Source organism: Bos indicus, chromosome 13, assembly GCF_029378745.1.
Source record: "Bos indicus isolate NIAB-ARS_2022 breed Sahiwal x Tharparkar chromosome 13, NIAB-ARS_B.indTharparkar_mat_pri_1.0, whole genome shotgun sequence".
In the NCBI taxonomy this organism is placed as follows: Eukaryota; Metazoa; Chordata; class Mammalia; order Artiodactyla; family Bovidae; genus Bos; species Bos indicus.
This window is the reverse complement of record NC_091772.1, coordinates 61,797,210-61,815,414: the sequence shown is the minus strand read 5'-3', so window position 1 is coordinate 61,815,414 and position 18,205 is coordinate 61,797,210. Positions and strand designations below refer to the sequence as shown.

Here is an 18,205-nt window from a genome sequence, read left to right as displayed (position 1 = left end):
AAAAAAACTAAGTATGCAGGTAAAATTCCTTCCATTTTTGGCTTTGCACTCAGTTATTTTCCTTAAACTTCTAATCCGGAATTTAATAAGACAGGATTTCTAATTGAGCACCAAATTAAGTGGCTGGTTATTTAAATTGAGGCTCAGAGCCTGGGCTGTGGATGCAGACAGACCGAGGTTAACTCGGGCTTTGCCACTTAGTTCTGTGATAAACAAGCACATTTGCTACCCTCTCCCCTCATCTGTCCTTGTTCAAACACGTCCCCAAAGCCACTCACCTGGCCTTGGTTTTCTTATGTGCAGTGCTTTCAAAGGATGACGCATCCACCTGTATCTCATCCTCATCCTGTAGAGCCGCATCCAATGCAGCCTGGACCTTGGGGGCGATGGCGGGGCCCTCGTAGTCTCTGGTGGTCCGACTGGGCATGTCCAGCTCCAGCAGCATGATGTTTTCTGCCTGCAGAAGCAGAGCCAAGACAGCTAGGATCGCGTCCAATCAGACAAAAGGACTTCAAACAATCTAAACCCAAGAACAGAACCTCGGATTGCTTGCTACTCAAAGCCTACCAAGGATGTGTTTAAAAAAAGCAATGTACTTTTATAACTTTTTTCCTGGTGCCATTTCAGATGACTTTTATTTTACTTTCTATGCTTTTCTCTATTTTCCTTTAAAAAACAAAAAGAATGCGTATTGCACCCTAAGGGGAATAATCAAGAGAAAATAATAAATTAAGTACAACTTATTTATTGTAGACAGTATAAAAATACAAAAAGATATGCAAAAGAAAATCGTAGTCATCAATAATCTCCATACCTACAGCAGCTCTGATGAATTTTCTGGCTGTAGAGGGAAGGAGGCAGGTATGGGGCATATACGTAGTGTGTGCAGGGGGCAGTATATGTGCTTATTATCAGATTTTGAAAATCAGACCAGGCTCTGCCTCATAACTGGCCTTGTAGATAGATTCCGTCACTCGATATTCTGCGCTGGGCCTTTTCCTGGCCCCTAAACACCAAGCCGAGGGTGACGAGGGAAGAACACCCATGGCTCCACATCTTCCCCTCTAGCTCCTCCCACTCAGTGGAGTTCAAGCCCCAAGGCCCTGGCGGGGGCGTGAGGGAAACCAGCTGGGAGGTTAGGGGAGAGAATGGAGTGGCTCCGTTGATCAATTTTACGTATCGAGATACTGTACAACATGGCTCTCAATGGAGCAGGTCCATTGCTAAAAATCATCTGAAAGCCACTGCTTGAAATTCTATCTCTGGATCAAGGTAAGCCCCCTGGAAACCCATGTATTTGACTTGTTGGCTTTAAAATCATGTTTTTAGGCTGAAGACATGAAATAAACTGGCAAGATATGTACCCTCTGAAACTGCTAGAAAAACGCTTCTGAGGACTCTGACACATCCCTCATCTTCCACGACATAAAGCCACATCTGATAACCTCTTTTTTGCTTTTGTTTTCCTTATTCAGAATAACTCAGTGCCAGGAAGAACGGTAATTGAAGAGTTAACTAGTCCTAATCTGCCTTGCTCTGGCTGCCAAGGGAGACTCAAAAACATCTTAAAATTTTTAAGTGACAAGCTTTCATCATAAAAGTAATTCAGAGAATTCCCTGGTGGCTCAGTGGCTAGGACTTGGTGCTTTCACTGCTGTGGTCCAGGTGCCAACCCCGGTCGGGGAAACTAAGATCCCATAAGCCCTGCAGTGCAGCCTAAATAAATAAACATAGTAGAGGATCCCCATGGATGGTTATAAAAAATACAGATAAGCAAAAAGAAGAAAATTTTAAATGAATGTGCTTCCATTAACCAGCAATTACCAGTCCACATTTTGATTTACTTTGCACCCGCTTTTTAAATTCATATACGCGCTTTCAGGACCAATTGTTCTATAGCTGAACAATACCTGCATCTCCTGGCTCATCCACTTACCAGCTACCTGAACTTTTAAGCCACAGGACTGACCGCACAGAGTGAGTGAGAGGGCTCAATCAGACAGAGCAGCAAAGCGCCGAGTACAGTGCCTGGTGCATGGCCAGTGCTTATAGACAGAAGCCTGTCTGGTATTTTTACTGTAAAATATGCTTGGGTCATTAACTAGTTATCAACTATGTCACTTCAGATAACTACATGACTCACATGTATTCTGTTAAACGGAAGGACCGCAAGTTCTTTCACGAACCTCCATCTCCTGTCGTTAGACATCTTTCTTTCCCGTCTCCCCACAAGGCCATTCTGAAACTCACTATTAATATGTACTGGCCACACGGACTACAATATGTTTGTGCTCTCTCCTTCCCTAGTCCTAATTTTCTAAATCTCATTCTCGTTTACCTTGTTATTTATGATTCATTAATCATACATATTACTTGTTATAATTGTTATTAACGTAGCTGTCCTCAGGTCCCTCTTAAAAGTGTCAGGATACAAATTGTGACTTTGCAGACGGGTCAAAGCGTTTACATAAATTTAACTCATGTTTCTCTAACATGAGTACAATCAAAGCGTTTACATAAATTAAACTCATGTTTCTCTAACATGAGTACAATCTTCTCACCCTGTATCGAACGTCTGGACGAACCATCATGGACATTCTTGCGTGTTGGCTCAACGGTCTCCTGTATCCCACGGCTGAGACTGGCCGTTTCATCATCTGCTGGTTCCTGGAAATGGACTGTGTGCTCAAGACCCAGGCCAGAGTGTGTCCCACAGTCCCAGGATTGGGACTGTGGAACTAGCACTCAGAAAATTCTGAGCCTCCTTTAGGTAGAACCTGAAATGGGAAACTCCCTGGACTGAGGGCTGACATGTAAATGGGGCGGGAGCTGCTTATATTTTCTGCTTGAATTGCTTTCTGATTCACGTGTGAGCATCATGCATCTTTCAAGCTGGAGGGGCTCTGAGTCATCATCCAGTTCTTAGATAGCAGGCATGAAGCTGAGCTGTCCACACTCCCCACTCCCACATCCTTGGCAGACTTCTCTCATCTTTCTAGCAGGATCCAGACAGAGACTGAGAATCCTCCACACAGTCAGACTGACAGATAACACCTATGTACTGCCCCTCCCTTGGCCTGGCACACTTCACTGGACATCTGGGGAAGCTGAAAGGCCATAAGTTCACTATGATAATGTTTCCCAATTCCTAATACCACACTCGTCAGCAAACGTTTACCTCACGAACTTACAGCAGCCACAAAGTCACAGCTGCAATTGGTTCCAAGTTTAAAGGAATCAGACTGCATTTTACCATTCTCCTCTGGCCAAGTCCAGCTTATCAACATTCTAGCCCACCCCATTCCCACATTACAAGTCAATAGTGACTTACTCCAGTCTGGTTATAGGATGTAATTTCCAATGATCTTCCTCTTCATCGAAGAAGGATCTATTCATAATTTTACTTTTTTCTTCCAGAGGAATGAAGTTTTCTATAATAAGATGCCTGTAAGAGCACACATACACAGGCGAATAGATGGAAAAAGAACAAGAATGGAGTGCTGGCTATCTGGTCCCACATGAAGCAAGTAATAGGTAAGGGCCAAGTCACTCAACCAACACCTACTGAGCAGGTACAACGGGACTACCATCATACTAGGAGCTGGGGTACAGTCATGAATGACACTGGCCCCTGCTTGAGACAGAGAAACACTCCTAGGCATGCTGACAGGTCTATCGTAGGAATGGAGAAGGCAACGGCAACCCACTCCAGTACTTTTACCTGGAAAATCCCATGGACGGAGGAGCCTGGTAGGCTGCAGTCCATGGGGTCGCTAAGAGTCGAACACGACTGAGCGGCTTCACTTTCACTTTTCACTTTCATGCACTGGAGAAGGAAATGGCAACCCACTCCACTGTTCTTACCTGGAGAATCCCAGGGACGGGGAAGCCTGGTGGGCTGCCATCTATGGGGTCGCACAGAGTCGGACACGACTAAAGCAACTTAGCAGCAGCTATCGTAGGAATATGGAAAGGCCATTTATCCCCAAGGAGTAGCAGCTTGAGGAGGTGGAAGGACTAAAGAGGAATGGAGGGACTTTCCTGGTGGTCCAGTGGCTAAGACTCCACACTTCCAATTTGAGGGGCCTGGATTTGATGTCAGGGAACTAAGATCCCACAGTTTTTGAGGCCAATAAATAAATAATTTTTAAAAATAAAGAGGAAGGCAATGTCTGGGCTATGCTGCAGTGAACTTGTGCTAAGTACTTGGGGGAGGGCCACTGGTACTGCTAAACCTGCTCCTTAATTTCCAAAATGCTGAAAACAGATTACAGTTTCAAATGCCTTCCTCCAATCCTATGGACTGTTGCCCAAGGTGGAAAACTCCACATTCTAATCACCAGAACAAAGAGGAGAACAAGATGCATTTCAGCCCCTTAGACCCCTGCGAATGAAGACCATTCCTGAGAAGAGTCTCTGCCTGAGAAGCACCCGGAGAACACGGCAGACAATGAAACTGGAACCCGCTGAGCTGTGTCTCTCCATGGTGATGACTTTTTTCCTGCCCTTCTCTGAGTGCACTCCTTCCAGACCTCAGGACAGAACAATGTCAACAGGGTGTGAACATGGGAGAGACAGAGAACAAACACCACAGAGGTCGAGGGGACCATGAGAAACAGGCTGGCTTGCTGTTTATTCAGCAGATACGAAGAAGAGACAGAACAATGAAAATTACTTCCTTAAAAAAAATAATTTGAAGAGATGACATTTTCTCTTTGACTATTTAAGAAATGATTTTTCATATATTTGGGGTTCTTTTTGTGTGTGATTTTAAAGATCTCATTTATACATTAGAAAATGTGAGACTTCCCTGGTGGTGAAGTGGTTAACTCTCTGACCTCCCAAGGCAGGGGGTGCAGGTTCGATCACTGGTCAGGGAACTAAGAACCTACGTTCTATGCAGGGCGAAAAAAACAATTTTTTTTTAAAGAAAAGAAAATGTGAGAAACAATTACACACAATTTCAGTACTCAGAAGTAGATATTTTGACATATTTTGTTCTGACCTTTTTTCTAGGTGTACATGCCTATATTTAATTTTAAGGGCTCCTTCCCAAATTTACAACTTAATCATTAAAAGAATCTCTTTGAAAAGTTCTTTTTTAAAAAAATTTATCTATTTATTTTTGGCTGCACTGAGTCTTTGTTGCTGCAGTTGTGCTTCGTTGCTGAGTTGTGTCGGACTCTGTGACCCCACAGACTGTAGCCCACCAGGCTCCTCTGTCCACAAGATTTCCCAAGTGAGAATACTGGAGTGGACTGCCATTTCCTTCTCAATGAAAGTTCCTCTTTAAAGAAAACTTTGAGCAAATGAAGTGGAAGAACTGGTATTAAAAAAAATTTTTTAACCCCTAATGAAATAATGGAGTTACACAAAGATCATTGTTGGCTGAAACCATCAGCTCAATGGTTCTCAAGCCAGGCTGCACATTAATATCACTTACAATATCTTAGTCAGACCTCGTGAGAGATCAGTGATTCTCAAAGTGTGCTCAAAAACCAGCAGAAACAACAGCTGGTACTTGTGAATGCAAATGCTCAGGCCCCACCCCAGATGTACTGAATCAGATTCTCTGGATGTGGGGCCCAGCGATCTACATTTAACAAGCCCTTCAGATGAACTGGTTGGTACCTGCTGAAAGTTTAAGGACCACTACCTAGACGAGTGAAATCAGAATCTCTTGGGTAGGACCCAAGTGTCACTATTTTTAAAAACTCCTCCGATGATTTATGTGTGTAATCAAGGTTAAGAACCAGTCCTTCAGAGTTCACCTTCAGTTAAAGGAAGGTAAAGAAGACAGAGACACAAGCTAAATGACACCATGAAGAAGAAGCAGACTGACAAATCCAGAATGTGGTATATTTCTCTAGGCTAACTGCCCCAGCCTTTTCAACAATACAGTTATGAAAAAAAGTTTCTAAAAAGGAAAGGGGTTGCTCCAGATTAAAATAAGCATAACAGACATAATAACTAAATGTAATATATAGTCCTTATGTCGATTTTAATACAAATAAACCAAGAAAATCCAAATATGGGTAGGGTATGAGAGAATACTAAGAAACTATGTTAATTTTGTTAGGTGAAAATATATCATTACATCCACAAAAATCAATTTTAATTCTGACACAGTAGCTTCAGAATAAACATTCCAGTAGCTTCAGAATAAACATTCTGAAAATAAAATTAAGAAAACAATTCCTTATATGATAGCATCAAAAAAATAAAATACTTAGGTATAAATTTAACAAAAGAAGTGCAAAGACTATGCAATGAAAAATACAAACATTTATGACAGAAATTAAAGAAGATTTAAATAAATGGAAAGACATCCATCATGTTCATGGATCAGCATACTTAATACTGTTAAGATAACAATACTCTCCAAATTGATCTATAGAGTCAACACAATTCCGATCAAGATCTCAACTGTTTGTTTTTTTTTTTTTGCAGAAATTGAGAAGCTGATCTTAAAGTTTATATGGAAATGCACGAGACCCTAAATAGCCAAAAGAATCTTGAAAAAGAACAAAATATTAGAGCACTCATTTTCTCATTTCAAAACTTACTACAAAGCTACAGTAAATAATAAGACAGTGTGGTACTGGCATAATGACAGACATACAGTTCAACAGAATAACAGTGCAGAGGGTACAGAAATACACCTTTACAACTATGGTCAACTGATTTTCAACAAGGATGCAAAGACAAAGAGAGAAGACACTTTTCAACAACAGGTGCTGGGACAAGTGAATGTCCACATGCAAAAGAATGCATTTGGAACCATACTTCAGACCATAGAAGAAATTAACTCTAAATGGATCATAGACTAAATGTTAAGACCTAAATCCGTAAGACTCTTGGATAACCTAAGAGAACTAAAAATGTTAAGTCCACAATTAAACTTGGACACAAATGTTCATAGCAGCATTATTAACTATAGCTGAAAAGCAGAAACAACCCAAATGTCTATCAACTGATGAATGGATAAATAAAATGTGGAATATTCATATAATATGGGTCAGCTCTAAAAAATGAAGTGCTAACATGCTGCAACATGGATAACTCCTGAAAACATGTTAATTGAAAGAAACCAGTCACAAAAGACCACATAATTCCATGTATATGAAAGGTCCAGAATAATAGGTTAATTTACAGAGTCAGAAAGTAGATCAGTTATTTATAAGGCTGGGGAAGGAGATAATAAGGAGTGACCAACACTTGGTACACGTTTTCTGTGGGTGAGGGCACACACAAATGTTCTAAAATTAGACTGTAGTGTTGACTTTACAGTGAAGTAAACATATATACATATTTAAATGACTTGTAGGGGAGTTCCCTGGTCACCTAATGGTTAGGATTCCGGGCTTTCACTGCTGTGGCCCAGGTTCAATCCTTGGTGAGGGAACAGATTCCCCAAGCTGTGCAGCCAAAAAAAAATTTGACTTGTATCTTGTATACTTTAAATAAGTGAATTGTATTGTATGTGAATTATATCTCAATAAAGATGTTCTTTAAAAAAACAAAAACAACACTATGGTACATATGTAAGTATGTAGGAATGAGGTAACATGATGTAAGATTTGCTTTAAAATATTTTTATGAGGGTTAAGATCAGTGCTTTCACTGAAGGAGGCATGGGTTCAAGTCCTGGTGGGAGAAATAAGATTCTGCATGCTACATGGTGCAGCCCACCCCCCTAAAAAAACACAAACAAACAAAAAAACCAAAAGCAACCAAACTATGAAAGATGGAGGACAAAAGACTGTTTATCATGGCATCTTGGGCTTTCCTGGTAGCTCAGCAGTAAAGAATCCACCTGCAATGCAGGAGACTTGGGTTCGATCCCTGGGTCAGGAAGATCCCCTGGAGAAAGAAATGGCAACCCACTCCAGTATTCCTGCCTTCCTGCCTGGGAAATCCCATGGACAGAGGAGCCTGGCAGGCTATAGTTCATGGGATCATAAGAGTCAGACATGACTTAGCAATTAAACCACCACCACTGCTGGGCAATGGATATTTGGGTGTTCCTTATACAATTCAGAAAATTCTAATTAATAAAAGATTCCCTTTCATCAATAGATAATGGCTTCAGGAAGGCAGAGTGGGAGGAACTTGGAGATCATCTGGTGAAGATATTCAGTTAACAGATGGGATGCAGAGACAGAAACTAACTTTCTTAGGAATAAACAGAAGACAGACAAGGTGGAGAGAGATGGAGAGAAGTGGGCAGGGGCCCTGTCTTCTGAGGGGTTTCTTACTGAACAAACAACAACGCAGCAAGTGGCTGGGGTGCCCCGGAAGGCCCAGGACTTACTTGAGTTTCAGCTCCCTGGTGAGCTCATTCTGGGTCTGCTCCAGCTCCTGTCGCTCCTTGATGTGCTCTTCTTGGAGGTCATGGATCTCTGCCTTGACTGCCTGAAGCTTAGAGAAGAGCTGGAAACAACAGGAGAGGCGGCTGAGCCGGGCGGCCCTCTAGACAACAGAGTTCACTCTCTGCCCCACACCCAAGGAGCCTCTGCCTGCCTCATTCCTTTCCTACCTTTTTGAGTTTCTTGGTCTTGATGTCCACCTCTTGCTGCAATGAGCTGTATGTCTCCTTCAGTTCCAAGGTCTCCTCGTCTCGGCTTTCCATCTGCTGCTGGATTTCTCTTTCTCGACGTTTCTGAGCAATGTCACAAAATTGATCAGCGTGCCTACAGACATCGTCTATTTAAGAATATGGGGCTGGGTGCTCTAGATCAGTCTCCCACCAGGAAGGGGCTGACACATGTCCTTTCCATCACTTTTGAAGAGTCTAACAGAAAAGATATTTGCTCTGTAACATTAACGCACCCCACCCCACTCCATTCTCTCCCAAAAGGAATGACAAGTTACCTGTTCTGCAATTTCTTGCCGTTTCTGCTCCAGGATTTTCTGCTGTTCATTTGTATGATCTACTATATTTTTTCCTCCAACGAGCAGCTTACTCTCCATGGCCTTTGTGAGAAAAGAGCAGAATCTATGTCGTGAGTGGTCTCACTCAGAACATAGCTCCTCACAGGGAAGCCTGTGAGGAAAGACAAAGAGCTCCGGACGGAGCCAAAGTGGGTAAATTCTTAGGGAAAATATACTGTGCTCAGCTGGGCCCTTCCCATCACTTGGGTGGAGCTTTGGCGGCTTCACTGCTACTGCTGCTGCTAAGTCACTTCAGTCGTGTCCGACTCTGTGTGACCCCATAGACGGCAGCCCACCAGGCTCCCCCGTCCCTGGGATTCTCCAGGCAAGAATACTGGAGTGGATTGCCATTTCCTTCTCCAATGCATGAAAGTGAAAAGTCAAAGTGAAGTCGCTCAGTCGTGTCCGACTCTTAGCGACCCCATGGACTGCAGCCTACCAGGCTCCTCTGTCTATGGGATTCTCCAGGCAAGAGTACTGGAGTGGGGTGCCATTGCCTTCTCTGTGGTGGCTTCACTAGGGCTTTATAATGGAAATACTGAAGACACAGCTTCCCTAGACATACATGAATTTCAGCTTGATATTTTAAAGAAAATTTTTGGTTTGTTTGTATGAAGTAGTGACCTCAGTTAGAACCTATTAAGCACCTCCTACATACTAGGTACTGAGGATGCCACTATGAATAGGAGTCAAAAGCTGAGAGTCCACAGAGGGCCATAAGTAAGCAGGTTCTTATCAGATGGAGTCAGATCTTATCATGAGGAAAGGACAGAGTAATACTAGGAGAGGCACACGGGAAGGAGGGAATTCAGGCTCTTCCCAAAGGCAGTCAGGGAAAAACCTTCCTGTCTCAAGGGACAGCTACAAGAGTGCTAAAGTAAAAATAGGAAACAGCTAAGGAAAAAAAATTGTTTTCAGAGGGTAGGGTAGAGAGTGGTGATACATGAAGTTGGCAAAGCAATCAGGGGGTAGTTCAAAAACCTCCAAGTCTCGTTTGGGAGACTAAGCTTGACCCTGAGAACTGCAGGAACCACTGACGTCTCCTTTGAGCATTAAGATACATAACCAGATCTGTGTTTTAGAAACAAAACTCCCCTGCAACAGGAAGAATAACTGGAAAAGGGCAGGCTGGGTGGAGTGAGGGCAGACAGGAGGCTGTTTTAAGGTTTCAGGCCTGAGCTGGGGCAGGAGAGGCTGGGAGAGCAAGGTGGATGGGTCCGAGAGAGGCAGGATTCAGAGACCGAGGGACAGCGAGTAGCAGCTGGCAATGATAACTCCCAGGGAGGAGTCTGGCTGGACTGAGTAAAGGCAGGCCGAAGCAGGCTCTGCGTGGCCCTGGGCATCTCCGTGGAAACACCCAGCAGGCAGAGGCCATCAGCTGGGATGTTAGCAGACAGCTCTGGGCTAACCATACAGACTGAAAACTCAGCATTTAGATGAGGGCTGAAGCCAGGGGAATGATTTGCGCCTGAGAAGCATGGACTCAGAAAACTCCGTAACCTTGCTTTAAAGAAACATCTACCCCTGCTGTCACGTTTCAGCCCCTGAGACTTTTCTCTTCTTTCAAAACGAAAAGGCTGGACTGATTAGTAATCACCACCCCCAACATACTCCCAGCTCTTAAATTCTTTTGTCCTATGACTGTATATCACCCAGGGATTGAGAAAGACAGATGTCATGTCATTCTCCCAAAAATAAAACGTGTAAGAGGTCCAGTGACCTGAGGTGATGCTGAGTCTGGCCACACTCGGCTTCTGAGAGTTGCCCGACTACGCCAGGTTGTTTAGAGTCTAGGTGCTCCTGGGCTTGAATAAAAGCCGTGATCTTTAAAAATACCACATGCAGATCAAACACAAGCATACCCAGTTGCACAGTGCAGGAGTCAGGAAGGGTCAAGTGACGTAACAGAACCCCAGAGTAAGCCCCCCGAACACAGTTACTTCCTGATTGTGCTGTATGTGACTCCATTTTCACACCAGGTCTTCAGAGTCCTACAAACGATCCCTACCTCTGAAGTCAAACAGGACCCAGCTCTGTGAAAGGGCTACTATGATGCCACAGATAAAGTACAGCTTCACATGGTGGGGGAAGGGGAGGCAGGAAAGAGATCACTGTCATTTTTTAAAAAATTAATAAACATAGACACATTTTAGAGTAGAAATCAAAGTCTGCATAAACACTACAAGACAGAACCCAACGCTTCAAAGGAATTCTGGCGTGTTGTCAAGCAGTGGTCATCCTCGGTTTTCCACAGCCAGCGCTCTGCTCTCCTCTGCCAGGAAAGCCCTTTGGCGGCTCTGAGTCCAGGCACTCAAGGGAATTGGTGCCAGAAAGAACAGGCAACACATGGGCACCTCCACACTCTAGAATTCCACTCAGACACTGGCATACAGGGCCTGACTGCAAGGGAGCACCCAGGGGGTGATCTTGCCTAATCAGGCACCCTGCATAGGAAAACCACAAGCAGACGCCATTGTTTATCTACCAGACAGACAAAAATTCAAGCCTGCTAATCACAAGTGTTGGTAAGAATGGGGAACAACCTGGACTCACACCCCCCTGGTAGAAGCATCAACACACATGACCACGTGAGAAAGCTATGTGTTGCTGTCTGGTGAAGTTGAAGCTATACACACCCTAAGACCTGATGGTGTCAAGCAAGAAACTCTCACCCACACAAGTTCTCCTCAAGGACAAGGAATTCAGGGCAAGAAAACTAAAACAACCCACACTATCAGGAGAATGGAATGCCACGGAAGTCTCAGAGCAGTATGAATGAATCACAGTTCCAGGCATCAAAATGGATAAATTTCACTAACGTAACATTTAGCAAATAAAAGTAGATCACAGCAGTGGGATTCAATTGATATGAAAGTTAAAAATTATGTGAAACTAAAAAGACCTTTATGCAGAGGACATCATGAGAAACGCTGGACTGGAAGAAGCACTAGCTGGAATCAAGATTGCCAGGAGAAATATCAGTAACCTCAGATATGCAGATGACACCACCCTTATGGCAGAAAGTGAAGAGGAACTCAAAAGCCTCTTGATGAAAGTGAAAGAGGAGAGTGAAAAAGTTGGCTTAAAACTCAACATTCAGAAAACTAAGATCATGGCATCTGGTCCCATCACTTCATGGCAAATAGATGGGGAAACAGTGGAAACAGTGTCAGACTTTATTTTGGGGGGCTCCAAAATCACAGCAGATGGTGATTGCAGCCATGAAATTAGAAGACGCTTACTCCTTGGAAGGAAAGTTATGACCCACCTAGATAGCATATTCAAAAGCAGAGACATTACTTTGCCAACAAAGGTCCATCTAGTCAAGGCTATGGTTTTTCCAGTGGTCATGTACGGATGTGAAAGTTGGACTGTGAAGAAAGCTGAGTGCTGAAGAATTGATGCTTTTGAACTGTGGTGCTGGAGAAGACTCTTGAGAGTCCCTTGGACTGCAAGGAGATCCAACCAGTCCATCCTAAAGGAGATCAGTCCTGGGTGTTCTTTGGAAGGACTGATGCTAAAGCTGAAACTCCAATACTTTGGCCACCTTGTGCGAAGAGTTGACTCACTGGAAAAGACTCTGATGCTGGGAGGGATTGGGGGCAGGAGGAGAAGGGGACGACAGAGGATGAGATGGCTGGATGGCATCACCGACTCGATGGACGTGAGTCTGGGTGAACTCCGGGAGTTGGTGATGGACAGGGAGGCCTGGCGTGCTGGGATTCATGGGGTCGCAAAGAGTTGGACACGACTGAGCAACTGAACTGAACTGAACTGAACTGAACAGGTGGTTTAGTGGGTAAAGAATCTGCCTGCAATTCAGGAGACGCAGGAGATGCGGGTTCAATCCCTGGGTCAGGAAGATCCCATGGAGGAAGGCACAGCAACCCACTCCAGTATTCTTGCCTGGAGAATCCCATGGACAGAGGAGCCAGGCGGGCTACAGTCCATAGGATAACACAGAGTAGGACATGACTGAAGCGACTGAGCATGCACAAAATGATCTCTTATGTAGAGATATATATATATACATATATACACATTTGGGTAAACTATAAAGAAAAGCAAAGAAAGAATAAACACCAAATCCAAGGTAACGGTTACCTCTGGGGAGGTAGAGGCACAAGAGTTTGTGAAGATACAGATGCTATTCTGTTTCTTATACTGGGGAAGGGAGAGGGGCACATGGATATTACTGTCAAAGATTCTCCAGGCAAGAATACTGGAGTGGGTTGCCATGCCCTCCTCCAGGGGATCTTCCCAACCCAGGGATTGAACCCAAGTCTCCTGCTTTGCAGGTGGATTCTTTACCGTCTGAGCCACCAGGTAAACCCATGAAAAGTAGAGTGGGTAGCCTATCCCTTCTCCAGGGGATCTTCCTGACCCAGGAATCAAACCGGGGTCTCCTATATTGCAGGCAGATTCTTTACCACCTGAGCTACTAAGGAAGCCCTTGGGCACTGAATATCAACATCATTCCTCATATCATTTTTTTGACAAAACAAAAAAATTAGAATGAAAAAAGAACAGGCCTAAGGCAGGGTACAGTACCTTGATTTTGGCCCCAAGCACCTCAGCAGCATCCTTCTCCCGCCGCAGATCCTCCATCTTTTTCTCCTTCTCCTTCAGCAGCCTCTTCTTTTCCTCTGCAACCAAGCTGTGGTCCTCAACAATGGCCCGCTTCTCGATCTCCAGTTTCTCTTGCTGTTCCCGCCAATAATCATCCTTGTCATCCCCTTCCTCCTCCCCCTCTTCTCCCTCCTCCTCCTCCTCTTCCCCACCCCCAACCCCCCTCCGCTTCTCTCGCCTCTTCCTTCTACCAATGGACCGTTTCTCTAACTGGGCCTTGAGCCGAGCAATCTCTTCCTGGAATTCTCGAAGAAGGGCGTCCTTAGGGTCCTCGTTGACCCTTGGCTTGTTCTTAATGTTTTTGGCACGGTTGGCATACCTTAGAGTGGTTAGGGTCTCTTCTACATTGTAAGAGGCGGGCCCCACATTGGCCACCATCACAGTTTTAGCATTGCCACCAAGAGAATCCTGAAGGAGCCTGGTAAGCTTGGAGTCCCGATACGGAATATGAGTGCTTTTTCCATCCACCAGGGCAGAAATGACATTACCCAAGGCCGAGAGGGACAGGTTGATCTTGGTTGCTTCCTTCAACCTTTCCCCTTGCGCACCGGTCTTGGCCTGCCGTTCACTGCCAGCAAGATCTACAAGGTTCAGCTTCCCTACCCGGATGTGGTTTTCACCGTCGAGGCCCACCTCACTGCATTCGATGGTGATGACAAAAATTGCATGTGAACGGGAACTGTGCTCATTCATGTTGGTGGCCCCAACAGAACGGTTCTGGTTCCCCACGTTCATCACATGCTCTATTTCCTTCACGCTCTTGGTAACGAAGGAAGACAGGTCTTTCACGTACACCCCGGTGTCAGGCCTCTCTTTCAGCTCGAGCCTTTTGGTCTGATCTTTGGAGAGCAGGTCTCGGATCTCCTCCTGGTAGATCTCCAAGTAAGAAGCCCTGACCAAGTACTGTTGATTCTGGGATCGAGAGATATGGGTGAAGATGTGATCAAACGAGTTAGGGATGACCCCTCTTTTTTCAGGGTCACCCCGGACTCCTTCCATTGTGTAGGTTTTCCCAGTCCCCGTCTGTCCATAGGCAAAAATTGTCCCATTGAAACCCTGAAGGACGGAGTCCACCAGTGGTCGAAAGGTCTCATCATAGAGTTCAAACTGTTTGGCGTTCCAGTCGTAGACGGCATCAAAAGTGAAGGTCTTGGGCATTTCATGCGCCACTCCCTTGGGGTTCTTGACAGACACCTGCCCTAGCTTTACGTCCACATCCACCACCTTGTCGTATGAAGCAGCCTTTTCCTTGCCATTCATGGGCCTACAGCGAACCACCACCCGGACTGATTCTGAGCTTTTCAGCTTTGACATGATGACCTCTGACCAGGTCACTCTTAAGGGCTATGAATCCAAAAATATCTCAGGATGCTAGGGTCCTAGGGGAAAGGAAAGAAAAAAAGTTAAACACAGACAGTACAGTTGTCACTGGGGGCTGATTACACACCTAGGTCACCTCCATCTAGCCAACCTTCTGACAGCCATACTTAGTAACTACTACAAATGGCTATTTCCTGATGGGATCTTAACCAGTTGCAGAGGGAAAAATAAAAACCCTACTCCATCAACAGTGTTAACTAGCTTGTCCACTCTTCAATGTATATTTTATCCTATACTACAGGTTGAGGTGGCTGGAAGCTTTATAAAAGCCCAAGTAACCTTATATGCTATGGAACTACCATAACCTCTGCATAGAGCCATTTGGAACTATCTATCTAAATTTAAAATGCAAAGCCCCTTTGATCTAGCAGTTGTATTTCTAAGAATTTATCCTACAGATAGAAGGATATCTGTTGTGGCATCATCTGTGGTAGCAATAGATTGTGGACAACCCCAATTCCCATCAAGAGGGGGTGAGGAAATAAATTTAATATATACTGTGGAATCCTGTGCAGTTGCTAAGAAGAATGTGTTAATCTAAACATAATCCTAAACCAAGACATGCTGTTAAGTGAAAAACCTGGACAAGGAACAGCGTCTATAGCACAGTGTATATACGCGTGCTACAGTATTAGAAGCATACGTGTCAAAGTGTAACAGCGGCAACCTCGGGAGGGGAACTACGGGCCAGAGGACACTCAGAGATCGAGAGAAAGAAAAAAAGCACTTTTCACTATACACTCATTAGCACTGTTTGAATTTCCTATCTTGTACGAATAATACTTTTCCATTCTAAAATCAACTGTGGCTTGTGCAAAATGTGTTCAAATAAACAAGGATGTGGGATAATGCATCACATAGAAAGCACTTATCCAGTCAATAAATTTTTAAAAATTTGAATGCAAATAAGAAAATAGATTTAGAAATTTTTAAGTAAAAACAAAAAAGAACTTCATTTGGTGCTAAAAACTCATGGAGCAGAAGAAAGGATGATTAGATGGGTTCTCTGGGAAGGGGTAGGGAGCAAGCAAATTAGAGCAAAGAGATACATATGATGATGTTAAACTCCCCAAAACCTCAAACCAAGGGTTTTTAAAAAAACATAATTCTGACTTCCCTGGTGGCGCAATGGATAAGAATCTGCTGCCAATGCAGGGGACACGGGTTTGATCTCTGGTCTGGGAAGATTCCACATGCCACAGGGCAACAAACTACGGAGCCCAAGCCCTAGGGCCTGAGAGCCGCAACCGCTGAGCCCTGTGCGCTGCAACTAGCGAAGTCCACGTGCCCAGAGCCTGTGCTCCACAAGAGATGCCACCATCATGAGACGCCTGTGCTCGCAGGGGCCTGAGAGCCGCAACCGCTGAGCTCTGTGCGCTGCAACTAGCGAAGTCCACATGCCCAGAGCCTGTGCTCCACAAGAGATGCCACCATCGTGAGAAGCCTGCGCTCGTAGCAGGTGGAGAAGGCCCTCGTAGCAACCAAGACCCAGCACAGCCAAAAATAAGTAAACAGACAAATAAAATTATTTTTAAAGCAAAAATTATTTTAAAATATATATATTTTTTAAATTAAAAACAAACAGGTAATTCACATGATTCTTGATTCAGAAGGTCCTTTGCTGACAGATCCCTCTCCCTTACCTGTTCTCCAGGCAACCACTTCCTTGCTTACAAGGCACGTATTATTAGATTTTTAACCTTCCTGAATAAGTTTATGCATAGCAAGCTCTATGTATTAATGCACACTTATCCTCTCCTTTTTTACACAAGCATAGTATGTAATACCAGAGAAGGCAATGGCACCCCACTCCAGTACTCTTGCCTGGAAAATCCCATGGACGGAGGAGCCTGATAGGCTGCAGTCCATGGGGTCGCAAAGAGTCGGACACGACTGAGCGACTTCACTTTCACGCACTGGAGAAGGAAATGGCGGCCCACTCCAGTGTTCTTGCCTGGAGAATCCCAGGGATGGGGGAGCCTGGTGGGCTTGCCGTCTATGGGGTCGCACAGTGTCAGACATGACTGAAGCGACTTAGCAGCAGCAGCAGCAGTATGTAATACACAATACGCAGTGTCCTGCAGCTGCTTTTTTTTTACTTAACAACCTATCTTGGAGTTTGTTCCCCTCAGTAAATGCAGAGCTGCCTTGTTCTTTATGACAGCAGTAAAACATCCCTCTGTATGGAGGCATTGTAATTTATTTAACCACTACCCTAGCACTTAAGCTGTTTCTGATAGTTTACTATGAAAAACCTAGAACCACATCCTTTCATGTATGGGAAAAAAAATCTATCTGGATCACAGGATATATGCATTTGTAATTTTGATAGATACTTAGAACATGAATTACAGTACTCATTAAGTTGTGAGACTGACCTATTCCTTGCCCATAAAAGGTGGAAAAATGTGAAGCCATGATAAGTCACTCTAGGTATATATGCTGCTAATTAATAAACACGGAGTTGTTATGTTTCTTCATTGATCTTTCACAAAAAATTGTTCTGTTGGTAAGTAAGCACATGGAAATGTGAGAAGTTACTTTTCATAATTCTTCTAATTGTTACATGTAATAAAATAATGTTCTCTAAGAATGAAGAACCACAAGACCTCTTAGCCTCCCTGCATCAGTTTTTATAAGATCTGTAAAACAGGGATAATTCTCCTTCATTTTGGATGATTGTCAGACTAACACTTATAAAGGTGGAAATACTTTGTGAACTAAAATAAAGTCAGATTAAAGTTAACTAATATAGGGACTTCCCTGGCAGTCCAGAGGTTAAGACTCAGCACTTCCACTGCAGGGAGTACAGGTTCAATCCTTGGTGGGGGAACTTTTGCTCACATGCCACAGCATGGCCAAAAAATAAAAAAGAAAAAAAATTAGCTAAAACAATTGCATTCAAAACCCTTGTCAGAGGGGCATTCTGAAGATTACTGGTGGTGATGGTGGTGGTTTAGTCATTAAATTGTGTCTGCCTCTGGTGACCCCATGGACTATAGCCCACCAGGCTCTTCTGTCCATGAGATTTTCCAGGCAAGAAAACTAGAGTGGGTTGCCATTTCCTTCTTCTGGGGATCCTCCCGACCCAGGGATTGAACCCGTGTCTCCAGCATTGGAGGCAGTCTCCAACATTGCAGGTGGATGGATGCCTTATTGCTGAGCCACCAGGGAAGCCTAATTTTATGCATTAAATATCACTAGACTAATATTTTCTCTTGTTCAATTTGTAGTCATCATCCTTAAAAATCAGTTCAAACTG

General features: G+C 44.0%; 1 protein-coding gene across 6 annotated transcripts in view; it reads right to left on the bottom strand.

Moving 5' to 3' along the window:
• KIF3B (kinesin family member 3B) overlaps positions 1-18,205 on the bottom strand; it is a 40,357-nt gene that overhangs the window by 4,064 nt on the left and 18,088 nt on the right. For all 6 annotated transcript variants that reach the window (XM_019972243.2, XM_019972244.2, XM_019972240.2 and 3 more), the window contains 7 exons: positions 13,486-14,942; positions 8,875-8,976; positions 8,540-8,662; positions 8,315-8,433; positions 3,332-3,445; positions 2,562-2,667; positions 279-457 (listed from right to left, as the gene is read on the bottom strand). In XM_019972243.2, coding sequence (XP_019827802.1) covers positions 279-457; positions 2,562-2,667; positions 3,332-3,445; positions 8,315-8,433; positions 8,540-8,662; positions 8,875-8,976; positions 13,486-14,877 — 2,135 coding nt within the window. In that variant the 5' untranslated portion in view covers positions 14,878-14,942. The remainder of the gene's footprint in view (positions 1-278; positions 458-2,561; positions 2,668-3,331; positions 3,446-8,314; positions 8,434-8,539; positions 8,663-8,874; positions 8,977-13,485; positions 14,943-18,205) is intronic.